Source organism: Chiroxiphia lanceolata, chromosome Z, assembly GCF_009829145.1.
Source record: "Chiroxiphia lanceolata isolate bChiLan1 chromosome Z, bChiLan1.pri, whole genome shotgun sequence".
NCBI lineage: Eukaryota > Metazoa > Chordata > Aves > Passeriformes > Pipridae > Chiroxiphia > Chiroxiphia lanceolata.
The window spans coordinates 24,471,734-24,492,187 of NC_045671.1; the positions used below are offsets into that span (position 1 = coordinate 24,471,734).

The 20,454-nt window shown below is 35.8% G+C and overlaps 1 protein-coding gene across 3 annotated transcripts in view; it reads left to right on the forward strand.

Annotated features, from left to right (window-relative positions):
* The window catches only part of SMARCA2 (SWI/SNF related, matrix associated, actin dependent regulator of chromatin, subfamily a, member 2), a 118,864-nt gene that overhangs the window by 51,422 nt on the left and 46,988 nt on the right, over positions 1-20,454 (forward strand). For all 3 annotated transcript variants that reach the window (XM_032674700.1, XM_032674702.1, XM_032674701.1), the window contains 14 exons: positions 3,002-3,055; positions 4,530-4,660; positions 4,841-4,901; positions 6,283-6,383; positions 6,680-6,827; positions 8,473-8,636; positions 10,127-10,193; positions 10,767-10,877; positions 12,288-12,530; positions 12,837-12,950; positions 14,188-14,295; positions 16,654-16,740; positions 17,644-17,690; positions 19,127-19,293. In XM_032674700.1, coding sequence (XP_032530591.1) covers positions 3,002-3,055; positions 4,530-4,660; positions 4,841-4,901; positions 6,283-6,383; positions 6,680-6,827; positions 8,473-8,636; positions 10,127-10,193; positions 10,767-10,877; positions 12,288-12,530; positions 12,837-12,950; positions 14,188-14,295; positions 16,654-16,740; positions 17,644-17,690; positions 19,127-19,293 — 1,603 coding nt within the window. The remainder of the gene's footprint in view (positions 1-3,001; positions 3,056-4,529; positions 4,661-4,840; positions 4,902-6,282; positions 6,384-6,679; positions 6,828-8,472; positions 8,637-10,126; positions 10,194-10,766; positions 10,878-12,287; positions 12,531-12,836; positions 12,951-14,187; positions 14,296-16,653; positions 16,741-17,643; positions 17,691-19,126; positions 19,294-20,454) is intronic.

A 20,454-nucleotide genomic window follows, 5' to 3' on the forward strand; every position in this document is an offset into this window, starting at 1 on the left:
CGGCACTCAAAATATGCTAGTAAAAACCATCATATAAAAAATACTGATTTTGAACATTAATGGCCTAAAAAAATAGTTTATGTTTTCTCCTGCCCTCTCAAAAACCTCTGTAATTTTTTTTGAGAGTATGTTCTTAACATAGAAACAATACTCTGTGTACAAGGTTAAAATGTAATTTAAATGAGCTTCTTGACCTGTGCTACCAGTGAGAACAGGCCTGGTTTAATGTATGGTGTGCACAGTAGAGATAGTAATGAATGAGACACCATGTGGAATAAATGCAGTGCTCTAATGAAAAGTAATAATTTCTTTAACAATCTACATTTATGATATGGTTCTCCTTCTATGTCAGTTTAGTTGAAGTATGTATAAAAACAGAGTATCTTCTGGCCGCATCAATAAAGACATAGTTTTCTGTCACTGAAGTTAAAGGGAAATATGCCTCATATATATTCAGTGTTTATAAAACCTAAAACCTAAAGGAAAATTAGCAAAACAAAATAAATCTCTACTCTCTCTTGGTCATCTGCAGCTTTTTGTTTGTAATTAACTTCTTTCCGGCAATCATCTGCTCATCTGTGAAGGATATAGGAGTTCACACAAATATGACAAATATTTATTTTAATTTAGAATTCTATGAATTTGTAATTGTGTGGTGCAGAACTCATTGAAGTTAGTGGGCACAGTGTCTTTTTTCCAAGTCACGCCATTTAGTCCTTACGCTTTTATGTTTTGTAATCCATGTAAAAGTTTGATCTACTGACACCTGTAGTTAATATTTTGCACTTACAGAGAAATGAGAAAAGAGAGTTCTCAGGATTTCCTCCTTGAAATGGCAATGAGGAAGTGAATGGTGAAGAAATACTTCTAATCTTTGCCAGACTGACATTATAGAATATCCAAGAGAACCCTATTATTACTAGAATAAAATTTGAGATTAGTCCATTCTCCCTGTGGGATACAGTTTCTGGAATCTTTGATAGATTTTCCCTCTTTCCTTTTTCCACATTCCTCTACTTGCATTTTCTATCTTCAGCTTCCTACTGTAGTCATGGATTAGAAAAAAATATTCCACATGCAATTTTCATCTGATAGGCAAGTTCAACTTGCTGTGCAGCCTTTCAGTATGCAGCCTATGCAGTAGATTTCCTGCTTTTATTACTTGTCAAGGATTAAATTGTCAATATTAAAGATACGTTTACATAGTCCAAAATAAAAGTACAAGATATCTGTCATTATTTACATTTATCTTCTTAGTCACATATGCTTCTGCTTTCCAAAATTGTTTAATAACTATAGGTTGTAAATGTTTTTGTTCTCACAGGTTCTCGTCTTTGCACAGTGAACAGCACTGATACTTACTGCTTTTTTGTGATTTGAGTTGTAAGGTTCTTTGCCATTGCCTGTAGCTAAGCTGTAATAATCTTTATATATTAGAGAGCAGTCTCATGTGCAAAAGAATGGACCCCTGCCCTTGTTCGTCCAAGGAAAAAATATCGTCAGTCAATGTAGCGTGTTCAGCCAAGGCCAGATATGTGCTTTCATAACTTACTCTGCCCTTCTGTTTATTTGAAGTCTTCAGTTCTGGTTCCTTTCTTTGTCAGTAGACATACCTACTGCCTAGAAATGCTGAAGCAAGCAGCCTTAAAGCTCATATTGTTATTGTTCCTACTGGGTGTCAGCTATTGTGTTGATCAGAACCAATGACATTAGTGGGGCCTGGTGAAATGTTTATAAACCTCTCCTGTATATTAAAGAGTGTTACACTTCATAAACATTTTAAAGATTTTAGACTAGAATTATGCCTAATCATGTCTCCATTTTTGGTAGTACTAATGGAAGAGTAGTTAACAAAGATAATTAGGCATGTGCCCTGAAGTGTGAAGGCTGTGTGAAAGAAATAACATTTTGTAAAATGAGGAACTGAATGATACCTGTTGCTACATGTTCATTTGAAGTTCATGCCTTGGATAATGGACTTCAATGGCAAAGAAAAAGGCTCAAGACTTGATCTGAACCAGATATTAAGGATTATCTCAATATTCAGAAGTCCAGCTATTCCTCAGATATACTTCTTAAAAAAGAAATAACCGGATAATCTACATTTATCACATACATTAACAATACTTGGAAGTTGTTTATCTCTAAAATACAGTTAAAGAGATCTGTTCTTGTTGTTAGCATGATCTGTTTACATTGGTATCCAAAATAATACTTTGCTGTAGTGCTGTAAACTCATCACTGTGCAATAAGCAGAAGCTGTATAATATCCTTTCTTTCTCAGAATTGTTTGAATAAAGAGGCAGACTGTGTCTTTCATTTCCTTATTTTTAAGTAGGGTAAATGAGGACAGACTTTGAGGAAGATACTGTTTATTTCCTAGAGGTGTGCCTGGGAAGAAAAAAAATGTAACTTACTCCAGTGAAGAACTCTAGGATTCTTTTTATTTGTAATTTGAGTAATTGTTATTTTCACATGATTAGGATATAGTGTAAAAAATTCTCAAAATTCTCCTTCTAATTAGTTGTCAGACCAAAAAAACCCAAAGTATGTACCCAAGATAAAAGTGCTGTGCATGAATTTACAATCTGTGATATGTGCCGACACTTTCAAAACAGAGATTAAGGCAGTTTAGAGGAAATTGATAGTAAATCACATGAAAATAAATACATATTTTATTTGCATTAGGGCAGTGTATAAGCAACTGAGCTATAGGTCTGAACCAAAAAAAATCAGTGGGCCAGCCACTTCTTAACATGCAGATTTATAACACTGACTACAGGTGTGTAGGTACCCTCTTAATACTAGTAAATGGTTTATGTTTGGTAGTAACTCTATGCCTATCTCTATCCATATCTGTTACACCTGAAATAATATGAATCCTAGGCTGTTGAGAAACAAGTGAAACATATTCATAATACAGAATGCTGACATCATATAGCATATTCTTTCTGTACCTGTATTCTGACCATGATATTTTTCAAATCTCCATTTGTTGTAGAAGGCTGAAGAAAATGCAGAAGGAATGGCATCTGGTCTTGGTCCTGATGGAGAGGTATGAATTTTACAAGGGCTTTTTTTTTTTTGCTGTTGTTGGGTTTTTGTGGTGTTTTTTTTTTTTAAAAAACAACTTCTTGGTGATTGTTTTGTGTATCATTGCTATAACTTTAAAAAAAAATCACAACCACAAATGTTATAAAAGTTGTTGTTTATAACCACGAATAAAATTACCTAGATTACAGTTATGCTAGCCTGTCACTATTTAGACAGTTGAAGACTAAAAGAAAAAAATATATTGAGTCTATCACTGTGTGTAATTAACTTTGTAATATGCTTAAAATAAGTGGTTTTCTTACAGTCTATGTACAGACAATTTACTTCCTCATAAAAGCTCATAAACACCATATAGTTGGTCTTCTCATCTTTATAAAAATACATTGTTGACATTGCATGTAATCACCTTTCAGTCACAATCCAGAATATAGTATTATGATGGATTAAGACATCTGAAAGTGCTTTCTTCCTCAGAAGCCAGTGGAAATGAATAATTTTTCTGTGTCATTCTTTGAATAATATTTTTCACTCAGTATCAGAGCATATGCTAACAGAACTATTCTGTTAGTGCAGTTTTTGTATTAATTTTTCTATAAAGACTTTAGAATTGTATTTATTGTTTTACTTCTGGTCTTTTTTGTACTTGCAAGTGATACTTACAATATAGTTAAAGAGTTTTATCGGAATACTTTAATATAGTTATGGTTGCACGAGGAAAATGCACGTAACATTTTCATAACTTCAGTATTTATGGAAATAGCCTAAGTTTTATACTTTGTCAGTCAGTGTATTTATAATTGTTCAGAATTAGTATTTGTTGCTCATGAATTTATATATTTGGACAAGATTCTTCAGCAGAAACAGTATTAAAAGGCAAAAAGGTTTCAAAGTAAAAAATATGTGATTAAACAGGGCAAAGAAAACAGAAAAAATAATTATACTGCTCTGGTTTTTTTAGAGCACCAGAATAAGTAAAAGATTTTGTTTGTACAAGTGCTTCATCAGCTTAGTTGAATAAGCTAGGACAGTGAATCTTTAAAATAGGCCTTTATTTAAAAAGTTAACTAAATTGTTACATCCTTGTTTCTCAGTAAAAAACAAAAAGGTCATAAGGTCACTGTATGTTTTCTGTTACGGGTGTCCATTGGTATAAATAACAGGATTAAATGCCTGTAAGAATACATACCTTGTGTCTTGATTCACAAAAACCAGTAGTGTATTCTTTTCCATGCTGGTCTTACTAATTTACTCGGAATACTCTGATATGTTTGTGGATGTCACGTAGAATATGTTCCACACAGAAATACTGTGACTCAGTGTTTGCTTGATAGTCATAAGCAAAATTGTGGGTAGTAACAAAACTTTGCTAGTTGTTCAGAACTGGAATTCTGAAAGTCCTGTTAGTTCTTTTTGTTATGTAATGCAGGCATGAAGTTCAGTTGCCTTATGGTATAAAATTTCATTTGAATTTTTAGCCTATAGATGAGAGCAGTCAGATGAGTGACCTTCCTGTCAAAGTGACTCACACCGAAACAGGCAAAGTTCTTCTTGGACCAGAGGCACCAAAAGCAAGTCAGCTGGATGCTTGGCTGGAGATGAACCCTGGGTAAGTAGTTACCGTACCAAGTAGGTTGTTTTTTTCTATTTGCATTGATATTTTTCATACGCTTTTTTCTTGTTTACCTGTTCTATTCTTTATTTTATGTAAGCTGAGTAGGAAATGTATTGAACCTAATCCCTCCTCTTGTTAACTGTAATTCATAATCTTTCTGTCATCTTTGTACAGCTATGAAGTTGCTCCCAGATCAGACAGTGAAGACGAAAGTGGCTCTGAATATGAGGAGGAGGTATGTATCTTTAGAAAAAAGACTATGACAAATAAAACAGTAAAAACAAGTACTTATTTCATGTGGTATTTTCCTGTTTTTCATAAGGAAGAGAGGGGGGAGATAGCAGTTGTGTAGGTGCTTTAAGACTAAAACAAACAGGAAAATTAACTGATTTTGTAGTTCTCCATTCATAGCAGATGCTCTTTATACATGTTGTAAATGCCTAACTGGTAACCATGGCTAAGAGTAATACTTTACTCTTGACTGTTAATAATTGTAAACCAGATAATTAAGCAGATTCCTATATTAAAATATATCTCAGAAAAGACAGCATTGTGGCTTTGTTCTGAGTAAAGTCAACACCTTTAAAGTTTACGTATTGGAGGTTTATATGCAATTCTGAATAACGTGGTTATTATTTATATATTATGTTTATTAAAATGTTGGGAATTATAGAAGGGATTTTACACTCAGACTGTTCAGGGTAAGCTTATTTGGTTCAGTACTTTAATGGTGTTTTAAGTACTATTGTTACAAAAATTCTAAAAATAATTTTAAAATTGACACACACAAAGATCCCAGCCTTGCAGGGTCATAATATTAGGTACTATGAATAATGAATACTGATACTTACATAGCACTTTTCAGATAAGTGCTTTCTAAAAGGAGAAGTAAGGAGTAGAGAAGATCCATGTTCAATCAACAGCCTAGTAGGAGAACTAGGTAGAGAGTTCAGGTCTCATAAGTTTAGCAGTCTTTACAATACTAGACCAGATGACCTCTGAAACTGACTGGACTGTGTGATATGCCTTTGTTGGGCTTATTTCTGCTAATGTAATTCTATATGACTTTCAGTATTAATATAGGAGAAGAGGGCCTCAGATTTTACAATCTTACTTTTTTAGTGAGGTTTTAAATTGTTGGCAATCTGTTGCAACTGTAGCCAGAAGACAGACTATCTTAAAAAGAGTAAAAATAACTGGGTTTAAAAAGTTAAGAAACTAGAAGCCTAAAATAGTAGTCCTTGACAGTTTTTCAAGCTTTAATTATTTATCACACATCTAGAATATGATATAAAAATCAACATGGTATTAGAATCCTGTCCATGAACATGGTACTTAGAGAAAGCTTTTTGAAAGTAAGATCGTTAAGGGGGAAATAGTTTTTATTTCAAAGTAGCATGACTTCCTGGTGTTTAATATATGTCAAAAATTAATCATCTTGTTATGCTGCAGTGCAGTTTCATTGTAGAATAGATGTGAGTTGAACTTTGTGATTCAGATGTGTGTCGTAAAGCATTGACCAGTGAAAGTTACTAGTATGTGAATGCCAGTTGAAGGTATGACTGAAGAACATATTGCACTTCCCAGCACCTCTGTTCTCTTTCTGTATTCTGTAGGATGAGGAGGAAGAATCAAGCAGATTAGAAGCAGATGAGAAGATACTCCTGGATCCTAACAGTGAGGAAGTTTCTGAGAAAGATGCAAAGCAAATCATTGAGTGAGTGTTCCTTAGGTGCTGGTTTTTGTTAGGAATTGTGATTTTTTACAGTGGCATTTCCCAAGAGTAGTAACTTTCTCTAGATTACAGTGAGTTGTGGTAGCTTCTCTGGCATGAATATCTGCAGAAGGAGCATGATCGTTTAATTGTGTAGTGTTTATAAAGAATCCTGCACCCTTTGGTGTACTCATCTCAGTTGAGGACTTTCACTGTTTCTTTAGACATACATATATAAGCTATGGTCAAAAAAATATTTGTTTGTGGGAGTTCACCTGAGTTCTTTTTCTGCTTTCCAGGACAGCCAAACAAGATGTGGATGATGAATATAGCATGCAATATAGTGCTAGAGGGTCTCAGTCCTACTACACTGTTGCTCACGCAATCACAGAAAGGGTGGAAAAGCAGTCTTCCCTTCTTATTAATGGCACACTAAAACATTATCAGGTGAGAAATCATTAAAATACTTAACACTTGGAATTACTTCTAGCATTTCAGTGTGGTATTTCAAGTGGCAAACTGAAAATTTGTTAAGATATACAAGATCTCTAGTAGGTTAGAATTTGGGAATGTGGACAAAGCAATGGCAGTTATCTATCATGGATGATGTTTCATACATGCTGCCTGAATAATAATACCAACTTTCTGCATATACCTTTTTTTCATTGCACATGAATAATATATTGATTTTGCTATTATTCTCATTGAACTGTAATTTCAGTTCTTATTGTTTTAATTTGTGGTGCATTAACAACATTTCCCTTCTTCCAGTATTTAGAAGTTTAGGATTTTATTTTTTAATTAAGGTCCTAGTACTTCAGTGCAGTGATGATACAATTTGGAAATAAGAAAAATAGTTTACTGTGGAGGTTAGTGTAACATGTTCTTTACCAACTTTCACTGGATTTAGTAACTAGGAACTTCTGTATCAGACATAAGCTGGATTCAGGTGTGATTGAAAATGTCTTTGATGCATGTTTTCAACAGTTCTGCAATTGTACAACTTTGAAGGAAACTAGACCTGCATTTTTTCTCTAGTCAGAACATTATTTCTATATCTACATAAAATAAAGAATAATGATGCAGACACGATAGCTTTACTGTTCTTGATTCCGAAGCTACTTTGTAAGTGGGACATGCAATGGCAGTACAAATTCTGATCAACTCCTGCTAGTTTAATACATAAATATGAATCAGTCCACATGTGGGTAAAGCCAGTGAATTGGCAACATTTTGGAGATGTCCAACTGTCCAACAATTGGACAGTTTTGGAGACTGTCTCCCAGGGACAGCAGAATGTTATTTGAGGCACACAGAGTTTTCTATCTGAACTTTCTCAGGACACTTAATTTTCTACTCGCTCCATGCATGAGACACACCAGAAGTCTGGATCTTAGAAGCAGAAACTTACTTTGCGTGTCCATCAGTAATGTGATACACAAATATGTGGAATTCTCTCTGACAAGGGAATAGTGCTTTCTAGCAGTACCCTTCGGAGTGTGAAATTCTGATACGTAGACATTGCCAAGCTACAGTACCCTGGCTTCCTTCCAACTCTGGAATTTTATACACGAGGCATATTTGGATGAAGTTGTCCTACTCTGGCGTATGGAGGTTTGGACAGCAGGCACTAAATGGACATGTGCCACAAGTGCTTTAGCATACCAGTAATGCAGTTGGCAAGGATGAGGCTTACATGTTTTGCACAGATTTGACGGTGTTGGTTTTGAAAGATTTTAATTGACACAGGCAAATGGCATACAATACACACAGAAAGTTTTAGCATTTGACAGCTGAAATTGAAGAACAAACTCTTGCAGTGGTGTTTATCAGCCTTACATGTGAGCGCCTCTGTTGCTTTGTCTGCAGTACTAAAACCTTCCTGTATGAAATTCAGCTTCATCATGAAGATTCGGCTAAACAGAAGTGATGATTTCCATGTAAAGGTAGAAAGGGGGCCCCATGCATATAGTATTACTGCAGGAAATGCAGCATATATGTAAACAGGGACATCAGAACATTGGTTCTGTACTGCTGATGTTAGTTACTTGTGTGAGTTTTAAATAACTGAAATTATTATTCTTCATTTCAGCTCCAGGGACTGGAATGGATGGTTTCACTGTATAATAACAATCTGAATGGAATTTTAGCTGATGAAATGGGACTAGGAAAGACAATACAGACTATTGCACTCATTACTTACCTGATGGAGCACAAAAGACTCAATGGCCCCTATCTCATCATTGTACCCTTGTCGTAAGTAATGGATCTCTTTCTAGCATTGGCATCCTGAGCGTTGCAGATTGGTTTATTTGGAATGCAACACACTGACAAGACCAGAAAGCTGATAAAGCACTTGATTCTACTAATTTTGGCGGACTGGAGTGGTTTGAATTTACTCTAATTCACTCTTAAGCCGCTAGAGGGGGATGTTTTTTCTTTCCATGCATGCAGTTTTCCATTCATCTTTTAACTCTGATATTAAAAATCTCTTTCTTAATTCTTTAAACGTCTGACTCTTCATCTGATACCATGTATGCATGCTTTAATGAGGTTGGATGATCTTTTAAGTACTATATAGCTAGCCCTGGATATATATAGCCTCGACGAGTGATATTCACACTTTTGTCAGGTGTCCAGATTATGAGTGTTTATTATGCTGTCCCCCTTTGGCTTTTCCTTAGTTTTCCAAGAAGATGCTTGTTTTATAGATGACTTGTAATGCATTTTTCTTTCTCCTAAGGTGTGGTGTGGGTTTTAGTGATCTGGATAAAAAAATGCAAGGCACTGCGAAACAAATGTAGGAGATTGAGGGGTGGTTTGCTTCATTTTTCTGTAAGTGACTTGATTGATGTGCAGAAGCTCCCTGGCCTTTTCACTAGCTGATTTGTCCTCCAGTTGTGCTGCGTGTGCAAATCTCTTGCAGGATTAGGAATAATTTGATTTGTGGTCATCTCTTGATTTCTTTTGAGGTGTCCTGCCTTCTGGCAATGCTGCCGTAGCAACTGATTGACTAAGATAAATGCCACAGCTGTACCTAATTATATGAATATGAATTATGAGCTCTAGTGTGAAAAGAAACATCTGGGAGAAGATCTATAAAGTAAAACAAAGTTAAAAATAAAGGGAAAGTGTTATTAATGTCAGTTTTCACATGAGTACAGTAAAAATACCAAATTTCTCTTAAGTACTCTGTAATGTTTTTTTTATGTTTCTAGAAGAGGGAAGCTGAAACTTCTTTCTTGCATACATTTCAAAAGCTGCCTTTCTCTGCCTTTTCTAAATAGCTAGTATTGCTACCATCACAGGTCCAATAAGAAGGGGAAAAAAAAACACAAGCAGCTGAAAAACCACAAGGTTATTTTTTGCTGTTATCTTCTGATGGTTTTGGATCATAAATAGTATAAAAGAACTTACGAATCTATTTTTCTCTTCAGAGTAATTGTTCTTTTTCTTAGTATGTTCCAAAATACAAAGGTGCATGTAAAACACTACTCTTACTGGTTTCAGAGAGGCCCCTGAATAGAAACTGAAAGAGCGTTTCCCACATTTTTTGTGCTTACTTCCCTCTGAGATGCTTGTATTTTATTACAGTATATAAAGTGCATATTTAAAAATATGCTGTTATTTGTGGTGTTGGATTACATAAAATGTGTTGAAAAGCTGGCAGCCACTTGGAAACATTTATGAAGTTTGACCTGCAAATGATGAAACATGTTACTTTTTCTTTATAATCTCTTTGATAGGACCTTATCCAATTGGACGTATGAATTTGACAAATGGGCTCCTTCTGTGGTGAAGATATCTTACAAGGTTTGATTTGCTTTTTATATGACAATAGAATTAAAGGAATGAGACTAGGGCCGGTTTTTCTACTGTCTCTGCATGCATTTAGGCTGTTTGCTCATTAGATTTTGTGATGTATGTCAGGTACTAAGCATGAAATTAATCACACTTAAGAAGACTGTAATAAACTGTAAAAGACTAGAGGAAAATGACTGTAAACAACTGTAAAAAATGCAGAATAAAATTATTAATTATCACATTGCAAGGCTTTTGGTGAGACTAATACAAATGGTGACTACTTCACATTTTAAACATAGCTGAATACTTTCTTGTTTGCCTACTGTACTAGTGATACGGCCAAACAATTTGTAAGGAGGCTATACCATTGGCTACGTATTTTCATGGCCGCAATAAACAACTTTACAGTCTAGCAACTGTTTAGGGAAGGCACTCTGAAGAAGTCTGGAATGTATCAATGTATTATTTACAGAACTATAGGATTACAAGTTGATGTAGTTAGTTATAGTCTGCTAATTCAGAAAAAAAAGTATTTTCTTCATCAGAAAAAAGAGTAACTGTTAACTTCTCTCTCTCTTTTAGGGTACACCTGCAATGCGCCGCTCACTTGTTCCTCAGCTTCGAAGTGGAAAATTCAATGTTCTTTTAACTACTTATGAGTACATAATAAAGGACAAACATATCCTTGCTAAGGTAATAGACTATCCTCTCTTTACAGCAAGACCAAGACACCTTCCAATGGTGCATACCACAAAACACATTTTTGTTTTATAGGGAAGGTCCCATTGTTCTGTCTTGCAGTAAAAGTTAACCATTCTTGGTCACAGCTCTTCCCTGTGTGAACAAAAGGAATTTCCTGAATGTGGCCAAGGGACTAATTCCTTTGTGCAGTTCTGTCTATATACCTGCCTGTCCGTGGAAGAACATGACTGTTCTCACCTCTGCATAGTATAATATAGCCCAAATTTGCAGCAGTGACTTTAAATTTTTTCTGTTGTTTCTGACCTGAAGCTCACTCTTACTAGAGCCTTTCCAGCTATATGGTGACTTTGTGACTAAATAGTTACCAGTATCATGAATTTGCTATCGCTCACTGACTGTCTACAGGTGTGCCTCAAGTGTAGTGAATTAAATTGAAAACTATTGTACTGTAAGACTATTTCATGTACACACAAAACAGACTAGGGAAGTATTTTGCTATACAGAGAAACCATATGGTCCTCCTGTCCCATTGTTGTTAATTTTCACTTTTATTTCTGTTACATACTGCATAATTAGATTACTTGTTTGTCCTCTCTAATACAAAAGCAGTGCATTTTCTTAGTATAATTCAGAGTGTTTGAAAACAGCTTGAGACTGCAGAGTGTTTCTTTTCCTCTGGTTTTTCCCACTCTTACTGAAAGATAGGAAGGACAGCCACTCAACCTGTCCTGGGAAATGGAATTAGGTAGCACCTATGAAAGGACAAACCGAGGCCTTTGTAGTAAATATAGTCAGTGTGGCACTTGGGTTGACTATCCATGTTGTAGTACAGGTGGTAAGAGAGAGCAATATCTTTCAATATCTGCTGTGACTGCATTTAAACTTTCATATTAAGAAGTAGAAACTTTAGTTGAAAATGCAGTAACTGAGATGATTGTAATTATCCTGCTTTGTTCTCAATTGAAAATACAGGATTAGCTGAAAAGAAAGAAAGTTCAGGGTTGCTGTTGTTTGTGACGATACTTTGTCTGAAAATGCTTTGTCCCCTTTCAAGGTTCTTGTTTGGAGACAGATTTATTTGGAGTTATTGTGGTCTCTTTTTTCCCCCGCGAACCATCTTCTGGCCTTGATTCTAATCTCTTTCTCAGAAATGGAAAGAATCTGTTTGCTGTTACCATTCCCGTCAGAATTCAGCATCAGATTGAGCATACCTAGTTTTTGTCTCTGTGTTTGCTGCTTGCAAGGACAGTGGTATTTGCATAATGCTCGATTTGGCTTTCCTCACAGCTGAGAGTGACTAGTGTCTCAGGCTTGAAATATTTTTGTTCTACACCTGTTGGGAGAAATTGGGCAACGTCTGACCTGCTGTAACTTTGCCAATTTTTCTTCTTTTTCCTTCAGATTCGGTGGAAATATATGATAGTAGATGAGGGCCATCGAATGAAGAACCATCACTGCAAGCTGACTCAGGTCTTGAATACTCACTATGTGGCCCCCAGGCGAATACTGCTGACTGGGACTCCGTTGCAGAACAAACTGCCTGAACTTTGGGCTCTTCTCAACTTCCTCCTCCCAACCATTTTCAAGAGCTGTAGCACCTTTGAACAGTGGTTCAATGCTCCATTTGCCATGACTGGAGAAAGGGTACTGTGGCATTTTGTTTTAAAAGATCAGAAACAAACCAGTTTGAAGCTCCTCTGACAACAGAAAAGAACTATACAGAAGGATTAGTGTTTTAAATCTCTCCCTGGTACTTAGGGAGTTAAGATAACTAAAAGTCTGGTATTTTTTATAATACCAGAAAATTTTAATGTCACTGTAATTTTTGACTCAGAGTCAGTTTGATCGTAAGATGCAAATAATTACTGCACGTGCTTAACCTTTTATGTGAGAGATGACATTGCCTAATATACTAAGTTACCTTGTAGTGACTTTTCTGAACTTTTGTAGGTGGACTTAAATGAGGAGGAAACTATTCTGATCATCCGTCGTCTCCATAAAGTGCTTCGGCCCTTCTTGCTGCGAAGATTGAAGAAAGAGGTTGAGTCTCAACTGCCGGAAAAGGTTTGCAATGATAGGAGTTTTGGAAAGGGTTTAATATTCCTTTTTAAGCATTGAATAGCGTTCCTTTTTCAGATTTATTTTTCAGAAGAGGACTTTAGTGTTTGTTATTGCTGTGATTGGTTTGTTTATAACTCTTCAGAGGAAGCTGGCCACTGAGGAAACCTGAATACCTGAAGTTTCTGAATTCTCAGGACTCCTCACCAGTCTTACGGCTTTAATTCTGTTTGTTGTCATCATTGTAAGACATGCAGCCTCTTCCCATAGAGTCTGGTTTCAGTTTGTGAGTCAGCCATAGACTGAGGATAAGACTCTGTCCTGTCCCATCCTCCTTGCACTCCTTGAACTTTGCTCCCATGGCTAGTTCACTGGAATTCCTAAAGGACTACTTAACTTTATGAAACAGGCAGAATTTGGTCCTGCATTATCATTCTAAAAATTGTGTGAATTTTCTTTTTGAAATTGCACAATTTTTTTCAACTAGTAGCTTTTTAATTCAGAACATAAAGTTATCTTCTGATTTGAAAGGTCATTGTTTTTATATCTGGCCAATAAAAACACAGGGACTGTAATCTGGAAATGGGGCAGTGAAAAAAGAAATGGGTTAAATTGGGTTATGAAATCTTTGTATTACTGTGTTTAAATCTAGTGTGCAGTTAAAAACTACTGTAATAAATACAGTTTTACAAAGCTGAACACCATGTCAGGCTGAATGTAGGGGTCATACAGTACTTGATTAATTCACTGTGTTTTAGTGGATATTGAGAAAATGGCATATTTCTATGACAACCTAGGTAAGCATTATGCTAATTAGATACTGTGAGGGGTGCTTATTTGCTGCATATACAATGATGATATTTTTATAATGTTTAACTCAATAAAGTCAAAATACTTTTTTAATTACATGTTAAACGTAAAGTAAAACAAAATTAATTTTTAATTCTTTTTTAAATTTTAAAAATTACAGAATGAGGAAAAAAATACGTTGGGTAATCCTGCAGTTACATTCTTAGGATCCAACTGTCTCATGATAGTGTGACTCACAGATAATCTTTTGAGATGCTTACTGCTGTGCTTGCAGTTGGATTGCTGGTTACAGAAATTTTATGTGGTGTTAGGGTACAGATAAAAGATCAGTAGTTGCTTTGTTTTGTGTTTTCGAATGGCAAGAACTTGCAGTTAGATCTTACTGATACTGTTACATTAGTGTATTTATGGTTGGGTTTTTGTTTTACACTAGGTGGAATATGTGATCAAATGCGATATGTCAGCTCTTCAGAAGATCCTGTACCGTCACATGCAGGCCAAGGGAATCCTTCTTACAGATGGTTCTGAAAAAGACAAGAAGGTACAAAAGAAAGACTAAAATATGTAGGAAATACTGTATTATGATTAAACATGTTACCAGTATTATTTCTGTTTTATAAAATCAGTATGTAGGCTCGTACTGCAGGTTTCTTATGGAAAAAGAAATCTCTGTCAGGCACACTTTTCAGTTACAAGACTGCAGCTCGTGCTTTCTTTTCACAAAGGGAAGATATTACTTGTATTCACTGTAGTTGCAGTGCCTTTCTGCAAACAGGGAATGTTAGAAAAAAACAGCATTTCCTTTGACCAAGTTAATTCAATAATGTACCTGAATAACTGTGATTGTGGCAGCAATGGCTACAGAAGGTCGTTCATCTTGTCTTTCAGAGTGATTGGTTAAGTCTTGTTTCAGCCAGCTAGGGCTGTACACTTGCATTAATACTTAGAGGATCTGTTGATGACGAAGTTCTTTAAGAGAACTGTACGATTCAAAGTCATGTAGTTAGATTTAGACTGCATGTTAGTAAATGTTGATTATGCCATCATGGGACTTCATCCAGTCAATACAGTGTAAAGAAATTGCCATTCATCAACTTTCCACATTATAGCAAATGTGAAATACTGTATTAAATGTGAAATATCTTGAACAGGCACTGCAGAACACCTAGTGTGTAACAGTTTGGGTTTGCACCTTCTTGTGTACATGTTGCTGATGCAGTGCAATCAGCACATGCAGTCTTTCCATAAACCTTTTTCAGGTTGCCTTGATACAGTGGGTGACTTTCTATTCAGTATCTTATTTTACCCTCCTAGTTTTGTGCAGTCAAATTGTTTTCTTTGCTGGTTTTTAATTAGAAGTCCAGACAAAACTGGTTCTTTTCACTGGATATTGGAACTCATCTTCATACTTCGAATACCTTTTAGACATTAATTTATATTCCTTGGTTGTTATTTTTAATGTAATTCTACAGTTTAATTTTGTCCAAAAAATTCATTTTGTTTGCGTTGTCTTCCCTTTCTGATCTCTTTCTTTCACCTGCTTAGAAGCTTCTGTCAATTTTGTCCTACCTGCTTCTCCACCCAGCTTTACGCTTAACCAGTTCAAATTGCCTTTGTTGTCTTCTAAACACTTGCCTCTCCTTTCTCTCCCCAAGGGGCTACAATTTTTCATCTCTTGCCACCCTCTCTTAAATAATCTTTTTCTGTTTCATCAAGCTCTATTATCCCTGCTACCTGTTGACAGCAGAGGGAGGTGGTTGTTAAGACCACTTGGCTTCAGTGATCAAACAACTACTGTGTTAGGAAAAAATCCTGTCTTTCTGCGGCTCTGGCCTGGACCCAGCTGAGATTAGAGAGAGTTCATTAAGCTGGAAAGCTCTAGGGAATTACATTTATAATAAATATGAACTGCATTTTGGAGCAAATTGGAGAGGATTTTGAAAAGAACAAAACCAAATTTTGAATGTGTGGAGTGTCCCCTTCAAATGGATAATGTCTGCCATAGATGAAAGTTATGATTTCAGCGTACTTTCCAGAAAAGACTAGAATATTACTAGTACATATTGTGACAAGTAGTGTATTCTCCCCCAGTTTTACGATTTGAAATTGCTAATTGTTTTTAAAGTCAATTTGCATTAGTCATACAATAATCTTGGAATATTGCTGCCACTCTGATTACATTTGGCATCTGAAAGTGGCAAGTCCTTGGCCATGTTACTGTGATAAGACGTTCTCAAACTTTTATTCACCAGTTGCAATTAGTTGTAACCATACAGTTTGGTCTAGCGCAACAGCCTGATGTGCGTCCTGGTTCTACAGAAACGTTAACTGTAGTGTAGGTTTTGAGAATATACTTCTTTTAACAATAAGATGACTCATGAATTTGGTGATCTTTAGCTTTTTATCACCTGTGGCCCTGTGTTTTACTTAACCTAGAATGAGAAACCCATTATGTTAACAGACTGGAGAAGATACTGTGGAGTTGAAAAGCATCTAGGTAGAGTTGTTTCCTGTTAGAGGGTTCAGACCAGATGGAGTTTGTATGGATTCAAAGTAAACGGTATAAATAAGGAGGACAGTGGATGCTCTGCTTCACACCATGAATACTGCGGGTAGAAACATAATGCGCTTTATGGATTGCTTCCGGGTCTTCCTTTTTCATTGCAGAGCATCGTTAGGACTGGTGAATTTATATAGCAAGACAACCGCACAATAGCTTCTGGATTTTTGTTGTTTTGTTTGGGTTTTTTTAATTATTTTTGGGGGTGTTGTTTTTTGTTCGTTAGGATTCTTTTTTAATTAGTGATGCAGTGTTCAGGTTTGGGATAAAAATATTTTCAAAAGTTTTATTCTTAAGCTAAGAAATTAATAATTCGTTTTGCATTGTTTGTACCCATAGGGAAAAGGTGGGGCAAAAACTCTAATGAATACTATCATGCAATTGAGAAAGATATGCAATCATCCATACATGTTTCAGCACATTGAGGTAAGACTGACCGGTTTGATTTTGAGGGTTGTTTTTATTCAGGTGGCTATCACAACAGAAAACTGCTGTAGAAGCTTATGTGTGTGGGAGGGAACATCTCTGTCCACATAATTTTTACCAAAAAGGACACATTTGAAAAAAACAGCCGACAGTCAACAACTCCCAGCTTTTTATTGTTAATCCAAAGTCTAGTTTAAAAGCATTTAATCTTATGGAACAGTGTTTTTAAAAAGTGAAGGTTTTTTTATAAATTTACGATATTCCAGAGCAACTTGATCTCCACAAAGACTAAATTTGTGATGTATAGACACTAGTTCAAAATGTCATGTGTAGAATCTTTGTAACTGCTAATTAAATCTGTGTAAGACTTTCTTTTACAATGTCAGTTAAATTGTCCTATTCCATCCACCTTGTTTTTTCAGAAAAAAATGTACTATCTATATAGCATCTCTCAATAGGACCTGAAGTACATAAATATAATATATCTGGAATTATAGAAACTGTCATAAAAATCTGAAATGTAGCTATGTATATGAATGAATAATTAAGTTCCTACTGTGATGTATTATCATTGTAGTTTTCACTCTGTGTTCTCTTGTATGCTGGTTAAATAAATTGAGTAATTTGCACATGGATCTTCTAGTAATCAGTATAAATTAATTAGAGTTCTACTGTATTTGTAATCTGATAAAATGCAGAAATTACTTCTGCAGACAGTGAATTTCAAATAGTAGTAGAGGAAAATGTGAAGCAGAGCACTGGGGCTACAAGGTGGTTTCCAAGAGTACAATCATCATTAAACTCAAACCCCAACATTCATATATTTAATTTAATTTCCATAAGAATGCAAGATTTTTGGTTCCTGTGTAGTTTGTAATATGTTTATTGCTTATAACTCTACAGGAGTCCTTCGCTGAACATTTAGGCTACTCAAATGGTGTCATCAACGGGTAACTGTTTCAGTTTTTCCTATGTTGTGTTGTGTTGTATTGCAGCTAATGATCACATCATTTTTCTGGAGGATGCATGCTAGCAAACTCAAGCAAACTTATAGAAAGGCAGAGGAGGCACAGGGCAGATATGTAAAGCAAAACACACTAGAAGTAGTGCTAGAAGTCTTACAGGATCTTTTCATGATCCTCCATCTCTTTCAGGATAACCAGTAGAAAAGACTATCTTCCTTTCCCCTTATTTTGAAATAATTTAGATACCATCTGAAATTCATTGAAATGACTCTTCAGAAGTACCAGTTGGGATTTTCTTCTCTCTCGTTACTTTTTCCTTCTGCTTTTTCCTCTTTACCATCTTTATTTCAAATTAAAGTAGCATTTTTTGCATAATCTGAAATGAAATAAATTTACTTTTTTTTTCTTGACACTTTGTAAAACTGTCAAGTTAATGGATGCTTTCTGAACAGGTGATGTGCACCATCCACCTGTCTTGCTTCCTGTTTAGATGTTAATGACATTTCTTCTTTTTTTCCCCTTAACTACTGTACCAGACGATTTGTCTCCTTAGTTAGTATACCAGAATACTTGTCTCCTAAAAAGTTTAGTCTTTTGCTAATTACAGTTTTATGCCTATCAGAAGGCTATGTATCTTCTGGACTTTATACCATTTCTAATGATGCATCATATTTTGCAAGTACAGACTCAAGGTTAGAAAAACGTTGCATGAAATTTATTTTTGTAAAGTGTATCACTGTGATGCTGATTTAGACATCCTGTTCACTTTTATTCATTTTCTCAGTTATGGGTTGATTCAGTGCTAAGAGCCTGTTTTGCAATCCTTAGCACAGGAGACAGAAGTGCAGCTAACCAAAGTAACTGAACACTGTTCAGGGTCACCAAGGTTATATGGCTAAAGAGTATATCCTCTGTCAAACTCCTTCTATTACCTTTGTAAATTAGTTCAGTGAGCAATATTTCACTTCCATGTGCATAATAGTTGAGTGGAAGCAGAGTTTCCAACATGTGCCTGATGAATACAATTTGCAACTACAGTTGCAGTTGAAAGTTGTTTTCAATGCCAGTTGAAAACAAAACTAGGAGGTGAATGTTTTAACTGATAAAATGCTTATCTAGGTGAGAAATAATGTTTGTTTTGATAAGTAATGAAAATAATTGAATTTCATAAAGGAGGATATTCTGTGTGATTGAAAGTCTGCACAGTTTTTGTAATTGAAGAAAAATCAGGAAAACAGGAATTCACATGTGTGTTTATTTTTTTATTATAATCATCATAAGCAATTTTAAAGAAAGAAAGGTGCTGTAATCTTGTTTGGATTAAGTAAATTAGTCTCTTTGTTATAGTCTGACACGATAATGACTGCAAACTTTTAAATGTAGGCTCATTCTGGCATTTACTGTGCTGCTTCTCTCAACAGAGCTGAACTTTATCGGGCTTCAGGGAAGTTTGAGCTACTCGATCGCATTCTACCAAAGTTACGAGCTACTAACCATCGTGTGCTTCTTTTTTGTCAAATGACATCACTAATGACCATTATGGAAGACTACTTTGCATTTCGAAATTTCCTTTACTTGCGTCTCGATGGTAAGCTAAATGGAAAAAAAAGGATAATTTCGTTAGTTTGGGCATGGAAGCCCTGGGTTATCTTCATGGTGTCTTCCTAGCACACCAGTGCTGTGATGTGACTATACAAAAGTGTAAATGGATTCAAAAAATTACTTTATAAATCTGCAAGGATATGTATCATGAAATTATGGCAGTAGACCCTTAAACTGCAATTTACTGGAATTTTCCTTGTTCTTCCAGACAAGGGACTGAGTAAGATACGTTTTTGTCTCTGTTCATAGAGTTAAGTAATTTTCAGTGTTTTCTTTCGTCTGTTTAACCTGCAGATTATTTGGTTAAGGGATTGTTTTGATGAGCACTCAGGTCTGTTCATGAAATGCAGATTATGTAGAAATTTAATGCTTAGGGGCTCATCTCTTTTTCACAAAGTCCCAATCAGTCATCACTGTCTAAGTTGTCCGAAGATATTCTCATGATAAGAGATGGTAATGCCACTGCTGTGCCTACATTCCAGTGGAATTCATTGATTTTTATCAATTTAAAGTTCAACTGCTATTCTCCACAGTCTGAATTTCAGGGACAGGTAAATCAGTACCTGTAGCTTTCTTCATGAATTTCACAGGAAAATCAGGAGCCTTGACTCCTTCATATGTAGTTAAGTTTTACTACCTTTGAATGAAAAGATGATTTGGAAATACTGTGGAGTATTGTTCAATATCTTTATTCAGTATATTTATTGACTATTCAGTATGTTTATTGATTTTCTAGATGAGGAGATAAAGTATACCCTCAGTAAATTCGCGGTGACACCAAGTTGAGTGGGAATGTTCATTTAGTCTGCTGGAGAGTAGCGGGGCTCCACAGAGGGATCTGGACAGGCTGAATCATTGGCCAAGGCCAGTGGTATGGGGTTCAACAAGGCCAAGTGCCAGGTCCTGCCCTTGAGTCACAACAACCTCAGACAGTGCTACAGGCAGGGGAAGGAATGGCTGGAAAGCTGCCCAGCAGAAAAGGACCTGAGGATGCTGGTGAAAAGCAGCTGAACATGATCCATCAGTGTGCCCAGGTGGCCAAGAAGGCCAGTGGTATCCTGGCCTGTATCAGCAATAGTGTGTCCTGCAGGACCAGGGCAGTGATCATCCCTCTGTCCGCAGCACTGATGAGGCCACACCTTGAGTC